At 40.2% G+C, this 19,995-nt stretch overlaps 1 protein-coding gene across 1 annotated transcript; it reads right to left on the minus strand.

Annotated features, from left to right (window-relative positions):
- Positions 1-1,012: 1,012 nt before the first annotated feature.
- On the minus strand, positions 1,013-5,840 carry LOC141097035 (uncharacterized). The gene is made up of 2 exons (XM_073584000.1): positions 4,934-5,840; positions 1,013-2,540 (listed from the first exon to the last, which is right to left on the minus strand). Exons 1-2 carry the CDS (start codon positions 5,663-5,665, stop codon positions 2,526-2,528), a joined length of 747 nt encoding a protein of 248 aa, XP_073440101.1. The 5' UTR covers positions 5,666-5,840; the 3' UTR covers positions 1,013-2,525.
- Positions 5,841-19,995: the final 14,155 nt, after the last annotated feature.

Genomic DNA, 19,995 nt, shown 5'->3' on the forward strand with positions numbered 1-19,995 from the left:
AAAGCATAGTGTTGCCACCCCCATGCTTCACAGTAGGTATGGTGTTCTTTGGATGCAACTCGACATTCTATCTCCTCCAAACACGACAAGTTTTGTTTCTACCAAACAGTTCTACTTTGGTTTCATCAGACCATACGACATTCTCCCAATAATCTTCTTGATAAACGATTTGCTCTCTAGCAAACTTCAGATGGGCCTGGACATAATGTACTGGCTTAAGCAGGGGGACACGTCTGGCACTGCAAGATCTGAGTCCCTGACGGCATAGTGTGTTACTGATGGAAGCCTTTGTTACGGTGGTCCCAGCTCTATGCAGGTCATTCACTAGGTCCCCCCATGTGGTTCTGGGATGTTTGCTCGCAGTTCTTGTCATCATTTTGACGCCAAGGGATGAGATCTTGCGTGGAGCTCCAGATCCACAGTTCATTTCATCACACCAAGCTGCTTGCCTAATGCAGATTCAGTCTACCCAGCCTCGTGCAGGGCTACAATTTTCTTTCTGGTGTCCTTCAACAGCTCTTTGATCTTCACCATAGTGGAGTTTGGAGTGTGACTGTTTGAGGTTGTAGACAGGTGTCTTTTATACTGATAACAAGTTCAAACAGGTGCCATTACTACAGGTAATGAGTGGAGGACAGAGGAGCCTCTTAAAGAAGAAGTTACAGGTCTGTGAGAGCCAGAAATCTTGCATGTTTTTAGGTGACCAAATACTTATTTTGCACCATAATTTGAAAAATAAATCTTGCAAATCAGACAAGGTGATTTTCTCGATTTGTTTTCTCATTTTGACTCTCACAGTTGTGGTCTACCTATGATGTCAATTACAGGCCTCTCTCATCTTTTTAAGAGGGCGAACTTGCACAATTGGTGGGTGACTAAAATTTTTTTCCCAACAAATATATCGTGGCACTACTGCGTTGGTGCACAAAAGAAGGTTCCCACACCAGTATTAATAATATAATACATTTTTGGCACTCAACTTGTTGCAAAGTGAAGGTTTTTATTCGCAGTCTCAATAATTAGATGTTTCGGCTTCTACAAACAAGCCTTCATCAGTAAACTGCAAATCAGATACAAGTATACAATACAAGTCAGAGGCTACATAATGTATAGTCATTTAAGATAACATACAGCGGATAACATGACAAATTTACAATAGTGCACTAGTGATAGGTGGGACGGGTTGAGGTATAAGGGAAGAAAGGGAAATTGGGAAAAAGGAGAAAAAAAGGAGGTATAAAACCTACCCAGACTGCTCTCTGGGAAAGATTTGCAATGTATCTGAAGTGACAGAGAAAAATATATGTATATCCATATATATGTACATATAATGATTGCGCTAAATTAATTAAGAGAACTAAAAGGAATCAATCATTGATCTGTCACTACTCACTCAGTATCAGGACACCACTATAATAATGGTGTAAATAGTCTGATCCATATTAGTGATAATTCTTGTATGTGTCTTCAAAAGAAAAAAAGGGGGAAGGGTTGTAACTAAAATAGAAAGCTAAAATATAAATGCACCAGACTATAGTGATAAGTGAAAATAAAGTATTATAGATACCAACCAGTAAGGATTTGTAAGTGGATTAACCGGTAATAATGCCGTAAGGAATCCTATACAGGGGGTCTATGAGTTATAAGAAAGATGAAGAAATTACACTCAATGTACTCGAAAATTGAATAAACAATGTGCACCCAATAAATCTACTCACTTAATGTCAGGCTAAGAGTCGCCTGTGAGTTCCTGCTCCATAGAATAACTTTTACCACGCTGTGTGATGTGACTGTTAAACAGAAATGCATGGTAGATGAGGGGTTAAGTACTGCTTCGAAGTGCGCCTATGTATAGAAATGCTGGGCTAAAGGTGGGCTTACCGTTGGTGGGTGGCGGCGTAGTGTGCCTTGAGGAACGCGGTATCCACCGCTTGTAACCAGGGTGCCCATAGCTTGTAATGTGGGCTTTAAATAGACGGTGGGCGGGACCCCCTTAGATTGACTGGACCGCGTCACCGGAAGTGACGTTGCCGGCCATTTGAATGTGCAGACAGGGTTAGGGAAATGTAGGGGCGTGTTATGGGAGGTGGCGCTGGAGTGCACGTCAACCCACTGAATGTACAGAAACGTCCCTGCTTTTTAGATTGTAGTGCCGGGCGGATGTTTGTAGGAGGTAGAAAATGTGGGGATATGCATGTGGTATTGTATTCGAGTGCGATTATGTCTGAAAAAAGACGGGAAAAACGAATGAACTAATTCATGTGAACAGTATGTAGATTGAGCAATCTATGTTAAATTGTTTGGACCAATACTGAGAGAAAAATATATTTTGTTTTTCGTTTTGTAGTTTCCTACAATGGAGTGAGATAGGATATCTCAATTAGTATTCTAAATCAAGAGAGATACAATAGGATGCAAAATAGAAAATAGTTTTAAAACTATGATATGGAGAAATTAGCTTGAAGGAGGCAGGAAGGGAAAGTCCGAGGGAGGAACAAGGACAATCGGTGACAATTGCGTGTAGTTCAGAATTGACGACTCTGCAAGATGAAGACAATATATTAGGATCAGGCAATAATAACATGACTTGATGACAAAACTCATTACCATATATATGTTTGTTATAATCCCAAGACTATATGACTATATAGTCACAGACCCATTATATGAAGGACAGTAAATCATAGTCTCTATTGAGGCCCTTTGGTGCTAAAGTTTGTAGTTCATGTATCCAAAAGGCCTCTCTTCTCTTTAGGAGTTGGACACGGTTACCACCTCTTCGTGGGAGGGGCACATGTTCGATAACACAAAATTTTAGCTGAGGAACGGTGTGGCCTGCCGTAACAAAGTGATATGGTAAAGGCAATAATGTATTTCCACACCTGATTGTGGATTTGTGTTTGCTTATGCGGTCCTTGATAGACTGGGTGGTTTCACCAATGTATAAAAGACCGCAAGGGCACTTAATCAGGTATACCACATATGATGTGTCACAAGTGGAGAAGTCCTTAATTCGGTAACGTTTCCCAGAGTGGGGGTGATGGAAATAATCTCCCTTAAGTACGTTATTACATTGATTACAATGTAGACACGGGTAAGTACCTGTTTTGGGTGTTGAGAGAAATCTTTGTGTAGTTGATCTTACTCCTGGGCCTATGTCTGCTCTGATTAAGGTGTCCCTAATGTTTTTAGGGCATTTGTAGCACGGTAAAAAATTCTGTTGAAATTCTGTGACCTCTGGATGAGCCTCCTTTAGAATGCCCCAATGTCTACGTATCGAGCGATGTAAGATCTGCGCATATGGATGATATGTGTGGACAAAGGGTAAACGTCCTGAAACCCCACTATAATTCTGGGTCGGGGGTTGTCGTGCTTGATCTAGTAGATCTGGAGGATAGCCCCTTGTGCGAAACTTATTATGTATCTCATTCAGTCTGATACTGCTGATTGTCGGATCAGAGACAATCCGTTTGACCCTCTTAAATTGTGACACAGGTATAGATTTTTTGGTGGAGGGGGGATGTAAACTCTTGTAGTGTAACAGACTGTTACGGTATGTGGTTTTGACGTATAAGTCAGTGCTCAAGTGTCCCTCCACACTCTTTATGACCTTTGTATCTAAAAAACTCACTGTATGTTCTTCTCTGGTCATAGTGAAAGATAGGCCCAGCCAGGCCATATTCAATTTATTATAAAAAAAATGTGTCTAGTGTATCAGCCGGCCCCGTCCAAATGCAAAAAATGTCATCGATAAATCTCTTCCACAATTTGCAGTGGGTTTTAAAGGAAGCGTCAGGATAGACAATATCATCTTCAAATGTTGCCATAAATGTGTTTGCATAGGGGGACGCGACATTAGACCCCATTGCGGTCCCTTTGGTCTGTAGATAGAATGTGTCCCCAAAAAGAAAGTAGTTCTTAGTGAGTACGAGGGTTAACAATTCAATACAAAAGTCTATCATATTGCTATCCATCTCAGATCTAGACAGGTGTCTCTTTACGCAATCAATACCTAATTCATGTGGAATTGATGTGTACAAATCTTTAACATCAAAGGACACGAGAAAGGAGTCTCCAGGGACAGGACCTAAATTTCGTAGAATTTTAAGGAAATCACCTGTATCTAATAAAAAAGAAGGTGCTTGTCTCGTAAGAGGAGTCAGAATTTTTTCCAAAAGAATGGATAATGGTGATAAGATGGAATCAGTTGACGCTACTATGGGTCGGCCAGGGGGACAATCTAATCTCTTATGGATCTTGGGAAGAATATAGAATACTGGAGTGATGGGATCAGTTTTAATCAAAAAGTCATGTGTTTTGATGTCAATTATACCCCATGTGGTATAGTCTGTAACTACAGAATTTATACAGTCTCTAATATTCCTCACTGGATCGTGAGGTAGGACTGTATAGACAGAGCTATCATTTAATTGGCGCAACACTTCACACATGTAATCATGTTTGTCCATCACTACAATAGCTCCACCCTTGTCAGCAGGTTTAATAATGATATTAGGGTCTTGACGAAGTGCCTCCAAAGCCTGGAAGTCCACTGTGTAAAGATTGGGAGAGACGTGCAGATCGCCTCTCTCTATATCCTGACGTAGTCTAAGGAATGCCTTATCAATGAATTCGATAAATGATTCGACCGCATGTGAACACGATGGTGGCCGATAGGTGCTTTTATTACGAAGTCCCAGGCGGTCGATCGAAATAGGGCATGGAGTGATGGATTGAAGTCCGAGTGCCTCCTTGTCCTTTTTCGCAAAATGAACCAGTAATCTGATGCGGCGGTAGAATCGCTGCAGATCCATGTCCATTTGAAACGTACTGAATTTGAAGGAAGGGCAGTATGACAAGCCCTTTTGAAGAAGATTATTCTCTGCTATGCTAAGGGACCTAGAGGAAATGTTGACCACTAGGGATTCCATACCTGGGATCTCGTGATCCTGTTCGTATCTGAATTTCTTCCTTCGTTGGCTGCGGCGAATCCTCTTCTGCGTGGACGTCTTCTTCGCTGATCTAAAAAATACGAGGACCGATATTCTCTCCTATCCGTTTCAGAGCCCGACGTGGAAGGATCGTTAGAGGATTGCTGCTCAAACCTAGAAGAGTTGGAACGAGAGGCAATGTTATAGCGCCAATGATAGACCCTATTGTTATTATAATCCTCTGTGTCCCTTTGGAATTTGATTCTCTTTCTCTGTTCAGTATCACGTTTATGTTGGTCAATAACCCCTTTAAGTTTATCTTTCAGAGTGGTGAGTTCTTCAGATGTACTAGAAGAGGCCAGTTGTGACTCAATATTTTTTATATTGTCACGGCTCTTGTTTATGGATATCTGCAGGTGCTCGACAGTGAGAGTCATTAAATCAAACGAGCATTTATTTAATATTTGTTCAAATTTCTGGCAAAAATCTGTGGAGTCACTGAAAAGTGTTGGTCGTAGCGGGACCCGAAGTCCTCTTGGAATGCGTTGGACTCGGAGATATTCTGATAATGTTGCACAGTGTAGCTCAAGATTCGTCTGATGTCTTAATTCACGCTCTAGGTCTTTCCCTCTTGTCTCCTTGGGTGGAACTTTAAGAAAATCACTAGAGAAACTAAGCTTGGACAAAATTGCATTAGTTTCTTCTTGGTTGTATGAGAAGGTTAAAGAGGACATAGTAGCCAGTGTGCACACGTAAGGGTGAATAGATCAACAAATATATCGTGGCACTACTGCGTTGGTGCACAAAAGAAGGTTCCCACACCAGTATTAATAATATAATACATTTTTGGCACTCAACTTGTTGCAAAGTGAAGGTTTTTATTCGCAGTCTCAATAATTAGACGTTTCGGCTTCTACAAACAAGCCTTCATCAGTAAACTGCAAATCAGATACAAGTATACAATACAAGTCAGAGGCTACATAATGTATAGTCATTTAAGATAACATACAGCGGATAACATGACAAATTTACAATAGTGCACTAGTGATAGGTGGGACGGGTTGAGGTATAAGGGAAGAAAGGGAAATTGGGAAAAAGGAGAAAAAAAGGAGGTATAAAACCTACCCAGACTGCTCTCTTGGAAAGATTTGCAATGTATCTGAAGTGACAGAGAAAAATATATGTATATCCATATATATGTACATATAATGATTGCGCTAAATTAATTAAGAGAACTAAAAGGAATCAATCATTGATCTGTCACTACTCACTCAGTATCAGGACACCACTATAATAATGGTGTAAATAGTCTGATCCATATTAGTGATAATTCTTGTTTGTGTCTTCAAAAGGGGGAAGGGTTGTAACTAAAATAGAAAGCTAAAATATAAATACACCAGACTATAGTGATAAGTGAAAATAAAGTATTATAGATACCAAACAGTAAGGATTGCCTGATCCTAATATATTGTCTTCATCTTGCAGAGTCGTCAATTCTGAACTACACGCAATTGTCACCGATTGTCCTTGTTCCTCCCTCGGACTTTCCCTTCCTGCCTCCTTCAAGCTAATTTCTCCATATTATAGTTTTAAAACTATTTTCTATTTTGCATCCTATTGTATCTCTCTTGATTTAGAATACTAATTGAGATATCCTATTTCACTCCATTGTAGGAAACTACAAAACGAAAAACAAAATATATTTTTCTCTCAGTATTGGTCCAAACAATTTAACATAGATTGCTCAATCTACATACTGTTCACAAGAATTAGTTAATTCGTTTTTCCCGTCTTTTTTCAGACATAATCGCACTCGAATACAATACCACATGCATATCCCCACATTTTCTACCTCCTACAAACATCCGCCCGGCACTACAATCTAAAGAGCAGGGACGTTTCTGTACATTCAGTGGGTTGACGTGCACTCCAGCGCCACCTCCCATAAGACGCCCCTACATTTCCCTAACCCTGTCTGCGCATTCAAATGGCCGGCAACGTCACTTCTGGTGACGCGGTCCAGTATACATTCAGTGGGATGACATGCACTCCAGCGCCACCTCCCACAACACGCCCCTACATTTCTCTAACCCTGTCTGCGCATTCAAATGGCCGGCAACGTCACTTCCGGTGACACGGTCCAGCATACATTCAGTGGGATGACGTGCACTCCAGCGCCACCTCCCACAACACGCCCCTACATTTCTCTAACCCTGTCTGCGCATTCAAATGGCCGGCAACGTCACTTCCGGTGACGCGGTCCAGTCAATCTAAGGGGGTCCCGCCCACCGTCTATTTAAAGCCCACATTACAAGCTATGGGCACCCTGGTTACAAGCGGTGGATACCGCGTTCCTCAAGGCACACTACGCCGCCACCCACCAACGGTAAGCCCACCTTTAGCCCAGCATTTCCATACGTAGGCGCACTTCGAAGCGGTACTTAACCCCTCATCTACCATGCATTTCTGTTTAACAGTCACATCACACAGCGTGGTAAAAGTTATTCTATGGAGCAGGAACTCACAGGCGACTCTTAGCCTGACATTAAGTGAGTAGATTTATTGGGTGCACGTTGTTTATTCAATTTTCGAGTACATTGAGTGTAATTTCTTCATCTTTCTTATGACTCATAGACCCCCTGTATTGGATTCCTTACGGCATTATTACTGGTTAATCCACTTACAAATCCTTACTGGTTGGTATCAAATACTTTATTTTCACTTATCACTATAGTCTGGTGCATTTATATTTTAGCTTTCTATTTTAGTTACAACCCTTCCCCCTTTTTTTCTTTTGAAGACACATACAAGAATTATCACTAATATGGATCAGACTATTTACACCATTATTATAGTGGTGTCCTGATACTGAGTGAGTAGTGACAGATCAATGATTGATTCCTTTTAGTTCTCTTAATTAATTTAGCGCAATCATTATATGAACATATATATGGATATACATATATTTTTCTCTGTCACTTCAGATACATTGCAAATCTTTCCAAGAGAGCAGTCTGGGTAGGTTTTATACCTCCTTTTTTTCTCCTTTTTCCCAATTTCCCTTTCTTCCCTTATACCTCAACCCGTCCCACCTATCACTAGTGCACTATTGTAAATTTGTCATGTTATCCGCTGTATGTTATCTTAAATGACTATACATTATGTAGCCTCTGACTTGTATTGTATACTTGTATCTGATTTGCAGTTTACTGATGAAGGCTTGTTTGTAGAAGCCGAAACGTCTAATTATTGAGACTGCGAATAAAAACCTTCACTTTGCAACAAGTTGAGTGCCAAAAATTTATTATGTTATAAAAAAATTTTCCCTACTGAAGATTTTTAAAGCCCCTTTCTAATGTCTTAATGTATACTTCTGTGCTGTATATGTATTTACTTAGCTAACATTATGTGAACAGGGCTTAACTAATATCCAGCTGCACCATTTTATGTTTGCTGTGTGAAAAATGCCCTAAGACTGCTGTTTTTTTCTTTCTAGATACTTTTATTATTTTACATAATTTAAGATAAGGAGGAACGTTTGCCAAAGCTGGTACAAAAACAAAATAGAGCAGTTGTCCATAGCCACCAATGAAGTTGCAGCTTTCATTTTTCAAAAAGCTTCTTAAAATTATAAGGGAGAATCTGATTGTTTGATCTTTTATTATTATTATTATTGTTATTATTATTATTATTATTTAGATAGCGCCATTAATTCCATGGTGCTGTACATGAGAAGGGGGTTACATACAAAGTTATAGATATCGTTAACAATAAACAAATTTACAATGACAGACTGGTACAGAGGGGAGGGGACCCCGTGCTTGCGAATTTACATTCTACGGGATAGTGGGGCAACTTCTCCATTTTTCTCATGTACTAACTTTGACAAATCTCCCTACTTTTCTACTTTTATTTTTTTCCTTATCTGCAAAACAAAACAAAAAATGCAAATCATAAAGTGTGACTGCAGACTTATGAATCCCCCCCAGTGCATGCACGTACTGCCGGGAACGACGGTGATGTATGAGTTGTGCATATTCCCGGCCAAAGCCTAACTAGTCTAGTGACGCGGCCGTCCAGTGGGCGTGGCTGTCCAGTGGGCATGGCATCACTTAACACAAGGGTGTGGAGCGAGGCCACACCCACTATTTGGGTTCTGACCGGGAGTATGTATAACGCATACATACCTTCAGGTCCTAGGTCAGACACTGGTGAATCCCCACAGCGCACCTTGAGTGTAGACTGTAGACTTACTAATTTAGACCAAGCAACCCCTTTAACTTCATGTATCATATGCACATTGTGTGGCTCTATAATTTATTGCTTGGACAGCTTCTTGCATTCTATATTGCTTTGTTATTTCCATCTATGTATTGTGCACAGTTTGAGCCTAATAAGTGTATACTGTAGGGCATTACTATATACACCGCAGCAATATTTTGGTGATGTTATCGGACATGGTGGGTGCTACTCTAATTCCAGTAGGTTAATGTTAGTTCTGTAATACATAGCACTGTAATTTGGGTATTTTATGACACTATATTATTTAAATACATTTTGCACACTTTGCTATACTATTAGTTACACGCTGTATGGTTGTTTTATTTGGTCTTTGTAAAGCACTATTGTAAAGGTCACCTGGGACAAGGATCACATCAGTGACCCCCTGACACCATTGAAAAAAAAGGTTCTATGTGTGATGTTTCATCTCCCAGACACTTTTCCAAATGGCTGCATACTTCTAAATGACAATGACCTTGGGAATCCCTGCTTATATCAATGAAAGAGAGTCTTCGATTTATAAAAAAAAATTGTTTCTTTATTAACAAGTACATTCAGATGATAGCAGGCACAAGGCTTAGTGAATACACCTTCTTTTATCAATAGAGGTTAAAGCCTTTCAATAGAGTACACTTGGTTCCATCGTTTTCCCTAAAATTTTCCTTCTGACTTTGGCCAAGCTTCAGTGCAGTATCTCAGGCTCTAACCTGGCAAGCAAGGCTTTTCTCTTCTGGAACTTTCAGGAACAGCCTATACTGACCATTCCCTTTCTTTGCTGCGTCAGGGTCCCTCTTAACCCATTGCTGTGCCTGTCCAGATTCCTGGCTCTTTATAGAGCAGAACCTGATTTAATTTTGTTCATTATCTCAAACCTGGGGTTACCAACTTTATCTGTGTCCTCTTGCTGTGATTATCAATTCAACCTGCCACTGTTCATCCACTTTACTTCTTGCTCTCACTGATCTCTCTGTCCTGTATACACTGCAGCCTAACACACACACTACTACTTCTAACTACGAGCTACTCAAGTAACTCTGAATGCTCAGCATCTGTCACATAAACTGTAATCAAACTTTTTTTATTTATAATTTTTACAAACATATCATAATATTTTGACCTCGTTATGAAACTTTGTAAATCACTTTATTAGGATTTTGTAAAAATTGCATGTAATTGGCTTCCAAATCCCCGCTTTTACCAGGTCTGTTTGCCTGCCTTTACCTGCACTGATATCAGACCGTACGAACTTGGAGTACAGATGATGGCAGTGCAAGGCTATACTTAGCACCTATGTCTCACTAACTCTGGATTTAAGCTGTTGCAGGACATTGCTCTGATATGCACCACGCTCAGAGGAGGACACAGGTGTTAAGCCTTTCACTGCCATCATCTGTACTCCAAGTGAGTACGTTCTCATATCAATGTAGGTAAAGGCTGGTAAATAGACAGACGGAAAAGCAGAAGTTCAAAGCCACTTATATGCATTTTTTTTTACAGTAATGGAGACAAATTTTCTAATTAAGTGACTTACAAGGTTTCATAACTGTCCATGCTACACAAAATTATGAAAAAAAAATAAAAGTTTAGCTAATCCTTAATCTTCTCCCTGCTACAGGGTCTTCAAGAAAACCATTGTCTCTCTCCTAACCCTGTGTCTGCAAGTGCTGGTTTTATCAATAAAACTGCATTTATAGCAGTCACATTGCATATGAAGCAACTACTTACTACTGAGTAACACAACAGGGCAGCAAATATGAAAGACAAGGAATGATACACTACAGCATCATGCAATCGCAGAACAATCTTCAGGGATGCCAACAATCCTCCACTCCATTCAGCCATTATTTGGCACTATTAATTGTGCCTTGTGTACGTAACGCAGAAACAGATGGGAGATTTCAATTTTCTAAAACAATTTTGAAAAATAAAATGAATATGTTTTTAATGGCAACTACAACAATTTTAATTAGTAATTGCTTTTATTTATCAAAACTTTTATAACTTTATTACTTGCATACTTTATGGCTTTGTTGTATAGTCCTTATGTGAGGAGACTGCAGGCACGTAGGATGCAGTAACGGACCATACACAGACCAAGGGTGATAGGGGTTAATTTTACAACAGACAACTCCACGCAGGGAGAAAACAAAGCGATATTATTCCCCAATACAGCGAATGTCTATTGGGGATAACTTAAGGCACAAGAATAAGTAAGGCAGACAGTACAATTAAATGCTACTTATCCCTCAGTTGTCAGTCACAGTTAAACTCCTGACCGTGACTGGAGCCGCTTAGGACGCGTCGCCATGGAGGTCTGACACAGTCCTGAGGAAGCTGGTATAATATATCCTGACGATGGCGGTGTCCTCTCATGGTCCTGACGATGGCAGCGACTCCTCAGGATCCTGATGCAGGTCTTGGGTCCAGAAGATGAAGCGATAAAGAGGGAAACGTCTTTTTCCTCAGCGGTGAGTGTCCCAACACTATGGAGACTTGCAGCACTGCCAAAACACAGTTTACAATGGGCAGCCAGGTTCGCTGTGTCGACTCGACACACAGCCAAGTCCAGTTCATAGACCTTGTCTCTCACAGTCAGTGCTGTCGGCGGGGGTGGCTGTGGCAGAGTTGTCAGCTGTGTCAGCGGTCTCAGCAAGGGCAGAGATGTCAGCGGGGAAAGTGGTGTCTCAGCGGAGCTCAGTCCATAGTCTCCTGTCAAAGCGCTCTGCCGTCCCAGGCTCTGCTCTACTCTGCCCAGTCGCCCCTCAGCTGATTTTACCTCACAGGTCCTCGCGCGCTCGACGTTCCCGCCCAAACTGTTTGAATACTTTTGCTTGCACCTTCTCTCAGCATGGCCACGCCCCTTTTGCTCAAGTACAGGAAGTGGTCTTGCGCTTTAATCTTTCCCCACTGAGACTTAAGTGACAGCCCCAACGGTTCCGGACCCATCACGGAGGTGACATGCCTAACTAGTTCCTTCCCCTTACACTTATATTTGGTTCATATATATTGTTTGGACAAACACAAAGTGTAGAAAATTAAAAAAGTAAAACAATAAAAGAAAACCTTATTAATGTTTAATAATAGTAGTTCCATTGTTTCAGTAATTTTGGTTTGCTATAGAGCGGTCAAAAGTGATCCTATTGGATTTGATCGTAGGATGCACCATAGTCAGCTGTAAACTTGGTTCTTTTCAGCTGCATAACTAATTTTGGTGAAACAAGTGATAAAACAAATTCTTCTTTCCTGTCTCCTGTTTACGGTATAATTTTGATTTTCTGATTATTGTAAACTATGTTAAAACGGCAGGAGACAGATCCAATTTATTTCCTATTACCGTCACATCACAGAAGAATACACATGTACCAGTGGCAGAATATAACAAACAGACAGTGAAATTTTGATAATCAGATAGTGCTTTCCCAGCTCTACAAAGAACTCTGACCTCCCTCCTGTTGTTCTGTTCCCTGGAGATAAATGGTGTTATTCAAAGAAACTAATTTTGTTTTGCCATCACTGTGTTAGCATTTTTTTTCTTGTAACTGAAAGCAATTGAATGCAGACATCTGCCCGCTGCATGCTGTTGTCTCCCCCCCAGCCCTTCCCAGATCACTTGCACTGTCAGAAGTTGTGTGCCGCTAGTGCAAATCTAATATATATTTAGCAGGAAATGATATGAAATCAATATTCCTTCTTTTACGTAGGAGCCAATGGAAATCGTGTTCTCCGGTAGGGGTAACGTGTTTGGTATCTGCTGCCTCTGCCGTCTGACATCTCCGAAACGCAGTACAATTAATGATGTATTTGCAAACAAATCGTCTTCCCCTAACGCTCACTGATTGAGAGTGGGAGTTTCCTACGTGGTGTCTCGTTCACATCACATGCTTATTTTTTTTTAATTTCTAGAGCAAGGTTGGTGACAGCTGAAGAAGTCTGTATTTTCTGAAGAGCAGCATGATGGTAGAGAGGAGCTGGGCTCCTGGGGGAGATCTAATGGTTCCTCTCCTTCCTGCACAGAGATAAAGACTTATAATAAGCGTGTATGTTCACCATCTGGCTCTGTGCATGTGGTCCTTATGGAGGCGAAAGCGGCACAATCTGTAAATGATCAGGAGCCATAGAACACCCTCCAGAGAATCCACGATGCAATCAAGGTGACAGATGGCATGGACACTGCTGTGGCCTTACAGAGAAGAACAAAATCACCTTCAATAAACTCTGACTGGAATGGGCATGAGCACCTCAAAAAGTCAGTTTGTCAGTCAAACTGCGACAGCAAAGCTGCATTGAGGGAAACATAGCGGCCAGCTCTCTGTTTTCAATCGTTTCCATCTGACTAAGCCTGAACTATGATCTTTTTTTTTTTTCTCTCCCTCCGACAAATTGTCCTCTCTGTTTAGCTGAAGCAGGCCAGCAAATTACCAGATTCATAGTTTTATTGAAGGAAATTGAAAACATGATGTCCTCAATTCTAGGGACAAACAGCTGGCAGGTGTTGTGACGTACGTAAACATCTAATGGACCCCCCCGATTTAATGATCATTTCATATGGCGCGCTCGTAGTCGTTCTTTGTGAAGCATCTACCTCGAATTCCGCGTTGTTTAATGCTTGCCATTATTGAAATACTGAGGCCAAAACAATTTTTACTTCCGATGCTGATGATTGCATTTCAGTTTCTTAATGAATGGCATTGTTTTTTCCTTCAGCATTTTGTACCAGATTTTCACACAATTAATTGTTCAATTTTAGTTTGGAGTATAAAATCATTAATAATATGTTTTTTTTACATTTATTACGGTCTTAACATTGTAATTTTATGATTCTATCTATCTATCTATCTATCTATCTTCCCAACATTATATAAATACTGTATACACAGTATATATATTCTAATTTGTTCCTTATCTGTATATATTCTAATAGATAATAGATGGACATATAGATAGATTGATAGATAGATAGATAGATAGATAGATATGGAATATGTAGATAAAATAATAATCAGATAAAATTAGAATTATATATTTTAAGCACTGGTGATAGCACTGAATTGCAAATAATAGCACATGACAGCACAAAGTTTAGGGCAAAAGCACAAAGGCAAATATTAAAATCATCTTTTACTTTGCATTTTCTAATTAATCTTTAGTGAACAGTAAATCTGGTAAATCCATAATGATGTGCACAATTTTTTCCTGCTGCACGTGAATAGGTTCAGATTTATATTATAGTTTAATGAAAGGTTTCTAGTTTTTACATGGAATTCTCAAAATCTTAAAAAAAGCAAAAAAAAAAGCAAAGCAAAAACCTGAGAGAACTAAGTTAGTGAGGACCTGTCAGTTTTTCTAACAGGTAAATACATTCTTTCCGTATAAAATAAAAATTCTAAAACATAAAACATCTTTTCTTAGTAGTATACATTGTGCTGCTTCTCCTATATTCCTATTGATATGGAAATTAGATTGTGAGCCCAAATGACAGTGATGATGATGTCTATATTAAAGCTTGCTTTAAAAGTAAATAAAATAAAAAAAGTGGTTACTAATCCACCTGTCGATGGGAGCGTCCCTTCTCCATCTGATACTGACCAATCAGTGCAGGCTGTCTAGGGACATACCCACAGAATAACACAATAATGTAGAGTTAGGGCAGTCCGAGAACAATCCGACAAAGCACTGAATCGCACTTGTACCAATGTTAAGCTATTGGGCCGCGGAAAAAAATCAGACTGCTAGCGGATTACATCTGAGTGCAATCCAATTTTCGCGGGCTCACAGAATAGAGAAAATGGAGACTTTTTTTCTCTATCTTCTTTCTCTTCATTCGAGAGAATCAGATCACACTCAGATCAGAGTGCTGTTTGCATAATCGACCTGATTTTCTCGAATAAGCGGATCTACGGCCGTCTGCACCTGCACTTATAAGAAAAGATGTCAGAATTGTTATTTTTTTAATATATAGAAAAGGAAAAACTGAATAGAGCTCTCCATCTAATAGGATAGGGACAAGTCCATAAATCTTATAAATAGTCTAAGGTGTAATAGAGGGCACTGGGCGGGTTCCCAGGTTAAACAGATATAATAATAATCCACAAGTGATAGTCTCCAGCACCAAGCAAACAATAAAACATAACTTTTAATGCGTCAAATTATTAATTTATAGCTACAGGAAAGATGTATATCTTTGTACCGTGTTAGCCAGTAGATAGAAAAATATTCAGGATTGAGAGTCCTCAGTAGTTGATACCTTTTAATGGCTAACTGAAAAGATGGTAATACATTGCAAGCTTTCGAGACTACTCAGGTCTCTTCATCAGGCTAGACTAATACAAAATCTGAAGTCACATATTTATGCACAATACAGCCTAGAAAAAATGCAATAGATAAGACAAGTGACGTGAAGCAGAACTATCAATATGGGAGAGGGAGAAACATAAATATAAACATTGGACGAGTTCATAGATAAGGAGTCTGGATGTTTTATGGTCCTCTGATTGGGGTCTAGTTCTGTGTTGCCCCGCAAGGTTTTAAAAGGAAATTCCTTAATTGATGTAAAAAGACATAAATCCATGCGACACATTCATTCCAGCACTGAGAGTGTCAAAGTTCGTCATAAATTTGTACTCCCAAACTCGTCTCTCTCTCTGAGATGTGAAGTTACCTTTCAATACCAGTAATTTCATATCCATGCTGCTGTGATCAGGGATACAGAAATGTTTTGCCACAGGTAGATCCATTCTTTTTTCTCTTATTGTGTGACGATGAGCATTCATCCTTGTTCTAAGCTTTTGCCCTGTCTCCCCCACATACAGACCCCCAGTTGGACATTTAGTACAAATAATTAAGTACACCACATTAGATGTAATGCAGGTGAAAGTACCTGGGATCTTGTAGTCCTGATGTGAGTTGGGGATCTTTATCTTGTCCGTGGTCATTATAAATGGACAGGTTTTACATTTTTTTTTGGTTGCAAGGAAAGGTTCCTGCAGCTGTTGGAGAGGACAGGGAGCTTCTGACAATGATGCTTCTTAAATTTGGGGGCTGCCTAAAACACAGCAGTGGGGGGTCTGGAAAAATGGACACCTCCACCTGGACGCAACCCTCATTTGGATAAATATATAGACTCCTTCAGACATTTGATAAAATCCACAATCATAGACACTAACAGGAGACAAGCATCCAACATCAGTGCCCAGGAGAGAAAGGCCATACAGTCTTTAAAAACCAACAAAGAAATCATCATTAAACCTGCTGACAAGGGAGGTGCAATAGTCATGATGAATACGTCAGACTACATGAAGGAAGCAAACAGGCAACTTATGGACACATGCTACTATAGAAAATTGGAGTCGGATCCTACACAGGACTATTACAAGGAACTAAACAAGTTGGTTTCTTGTCTGCCTGACCAGTCCATAAGAGCTGGCGATGACCTGATACCAGAGACTCCAAGAATAGGGACATTCTACATGCTTCCCAAAATCCACAAATCTGGAAATCCAGGAAGACCAATTATTTCATGTGTGGGCACCCTCACTGAGCAGGTATCTGGATGGGTAGAGGGTATTCTTAAACCACTGGTGAAGGATACATCCAGCTACATTCAGGACACAACTGACCTATTGAATAAACTAGCAGCAATAGGTCCTCTACCAGAAGGAACCATCCTGGCCACCATGGATGTGGAATCTTTGTACTCTAATATCCCACACCAAGATGGTTTACATGCCTGCAAATTCTTCATGGAAAACACAGGGACTGATGCTGATGCTGTGGTGAAACTTATAAAATTCATCCTCACCCACAATTACTTTGAATTTGACAACAGGATCTATCTACAGGAGACTGGCACAGCTATGGGAAGTAAAATGGCTCCACAGTATGCAAATCTTTTCATGGCCAAGCTTGAAAGCGATTTTTTGTCCTCATGCCCCATCAGGCCCCTGGCCTACTACCGCTTCATTGATGATATTTTAATCATCTGGACGGAGTCTGAGCAACAGCTAAAGACGTTCCACGAACAGTTTAATCAATTTCATCCCACCATCAATTTAACACTCAACTACTCCAGTACCGAGATTAATTTTTTGGACACCATCATTAAGCTAAAAAACAATGAAATAGAGACATCCCTGTATCAGAAGCCAATCGACCGTCCAACATACCTTAAATGGGACAGTTTCCATCCAAAACACATAAAGAACTCTATTATCTATAGCCAAGCCATCAGATACAATCGTATATGTTCCAACCCCATGGATAGAGACAAACACCTTGGTCGCCTCAAAAAAACCTTTTTGAATCAGGGTTACCATCCAAGAACAATTGAAAACCAAATTACAAGAGCCACCAGATTGTCAAGGAATCACCTGCTACATTACAAAGCTAAAGAAGAAAATAACCGAGTGCCTCTAGTAGTCACCTACAACCCAAATCTGGAGGTGCTAAGGGGAGCTGCACGGAAATTACAACCTTTACTACAAAAAGATGCCCGATTAAAATCCATTTTTCCAGACCCCCCACTGCTGTGTTTTAGGCAGCCCCCAAATTTAAGAAGCATCATTGTCAGAAGCTCCCTGTCCTCTCCAACAGCTGCAGGAACCTTTCCTTGCAACCAGAAAAAATGTAAAACCTGTCCATTTATAATGACCACGGACAAGATAAAGATCCCCAACTCACATCAGGACTACAAGATCCCAGGTACTTTCACCTGCATTACATCTAATGTGGTGTACTTAATTATTTGTACTAAATGTCCAACTGGGGGTCTGTATGTGGGGGAGACAGGGCAAAAGCTTAGAACAAGGATGAATGCTCATCGTCACACAATAAGAGAAAAAAGAATGGATCTACCTGTGGCAAAACATTTCTGTATCCCTGATCACAGCAGCATGGATATGAAATTACTGGTATTGAAAGGTAACTTCACATCTCAGAGAGAGAGACGAGTTTGGGAGTACAAATTTATGACGAACTTTGACACTCTCAGTGCTGGAATGAATGTGTCGCATGGATTTATGTCTTTTTACATCAATTAAGGAATTTCCTTTTAAAACCTTGCGGGGCAACACAGAACTAGACCCCAATCAGAGGACCATAAAACATCCAGACTCCTTATCTATGAACTGGTCCAATGTTTATATTTATGTTTCTCCCTCTCCCATATTGATAGTTCTGCTTCACGTCACTTGTCTTATCTATTGCATTTTTTCTAGGCTGTATTGTGCATAAATATGTGACTTCAGATTTTGTATTAGTCTAGCCTGATGAAGAGACCTGAGTAGTCTCGAAAGCTTGCAATGTATTACCATCTTTTCAGTTAGCCATTAAAAGGTATCAACTACTGAGGACTCTCAATCCTGAATATTTTTCTATCTACTGGCTAACACGGTACAAAGATATACATCTTTCCTGTATCAAAATGGAGGATACCAGAATGTACCGCATCTTTATGGAACTAAAACCACTTCTGAAGAAACGTGCACAAATGGACAGCGACATTTTTTTCTTATCTAAATGCAAAAAGGAGAATCTAATTCCCAAAGGACTCTGGATTACAAACCCAATTCTTCATACCTACAATACCCATTATGCACAAAACCTTTGTCACAGGACTTCTGAGAGACTAAGGAACCACCTTTTACATGTCTGCTACAGCATAAGGAGTAAAGTCCAGGGGCAATTTGAAACTCTGAGGAAAACACTTACAGAAAGCACAGAGCAAAAATTACAACAATACTACAACAAACTACGGACCTTTCTGGTTCATAACAAGGAAAAGAAACTACACAGACTGCGTCTCAATTCAGGACTCTATACAAACAGATACGAAACAAATCCAAAACCTGACAACTTGGACAACCACTCCATTCCAGACACAAAAGCATCTAACTGTGTCATCAATCTCTCAGATTATAAACCCAACAAAGTGGAACTGGCCGTGCTTTCTAGAGGACTCTCATTTTGTCCCACTAAGGCCCTAGATAAAACTGAACTCTGCAGTGATATGGAACAGTATTTCAGGAGACTGCGCCTGAGGGAATATTTCAATGATACAGAAGATTCAGAAAACACTCAGACCGAAGGAAAAGGGATCGTAACAACTAGGAAAAGGTCAGACTGGACACCTCCACCTGGACGCAACCCTCATTTGGATAAATATATAGACTCCTTCAGACATTTGATAAAATCCACAATCATAGACACTAACAGGAGACAAGCATCCAACATCAGTGCCCAGGAGAGAAAGGCCATACAGTCTTTAAAAACCAACAAAGAAATCATCATTAAACCTGCTGACAAGGGAGGTGCAATAGTCATGATGAATACGTCAGACTACATGAAGGAAGCAAACAGGCAACTTATGGACACATGCTACTATAGAAAATTGGAGTCGGATCCTACACAGGACTATTACAAGGAACTAAACAAGTTGGTTTCTTGTCTGCCTGACCAGTCCATAAGAGCTGGCGATGACCTGATACCAGAGACTCCAAGAATAGGGACATTCTACATGCTTCCCAAAATCCACAAATCTGGAAATCCAGGAAGACCAATTATTTCATGTGTGGGCACCCTCACTGAGCAGGTATCTGGATGGGTAGAGGGTATTCTTAAACCACTGGTGAAGGATACATCCAGCTACATTCAGGACACAACTGACCTATTGAATAAACTAGCAGCAATAGGTCCTCTACCAGAAGGAACCATCCTGGCCACCATGGATGTGGAATCTTTGTACTCTAATATCCCACACCAAGATGGTTTACATGCCTGCAAATTCTTC

Source organism: Dendrobates tinctorius, unplaced genomic scaffold (genome assembly GCF_039654945.1).
Source record: "Dendrobates tinctorius isolate UK_male_01 unplaced genomic scaffold, ASM3965494v1 ptg000082l, whole genome shotgun sequence".
NCBI classification, from domain to species: Eukaryota; Metazoa; Chordata; class Amphibia; order Anura; family Dendrobatidae; genus Dendrobates; species Dendrobates tinctorius.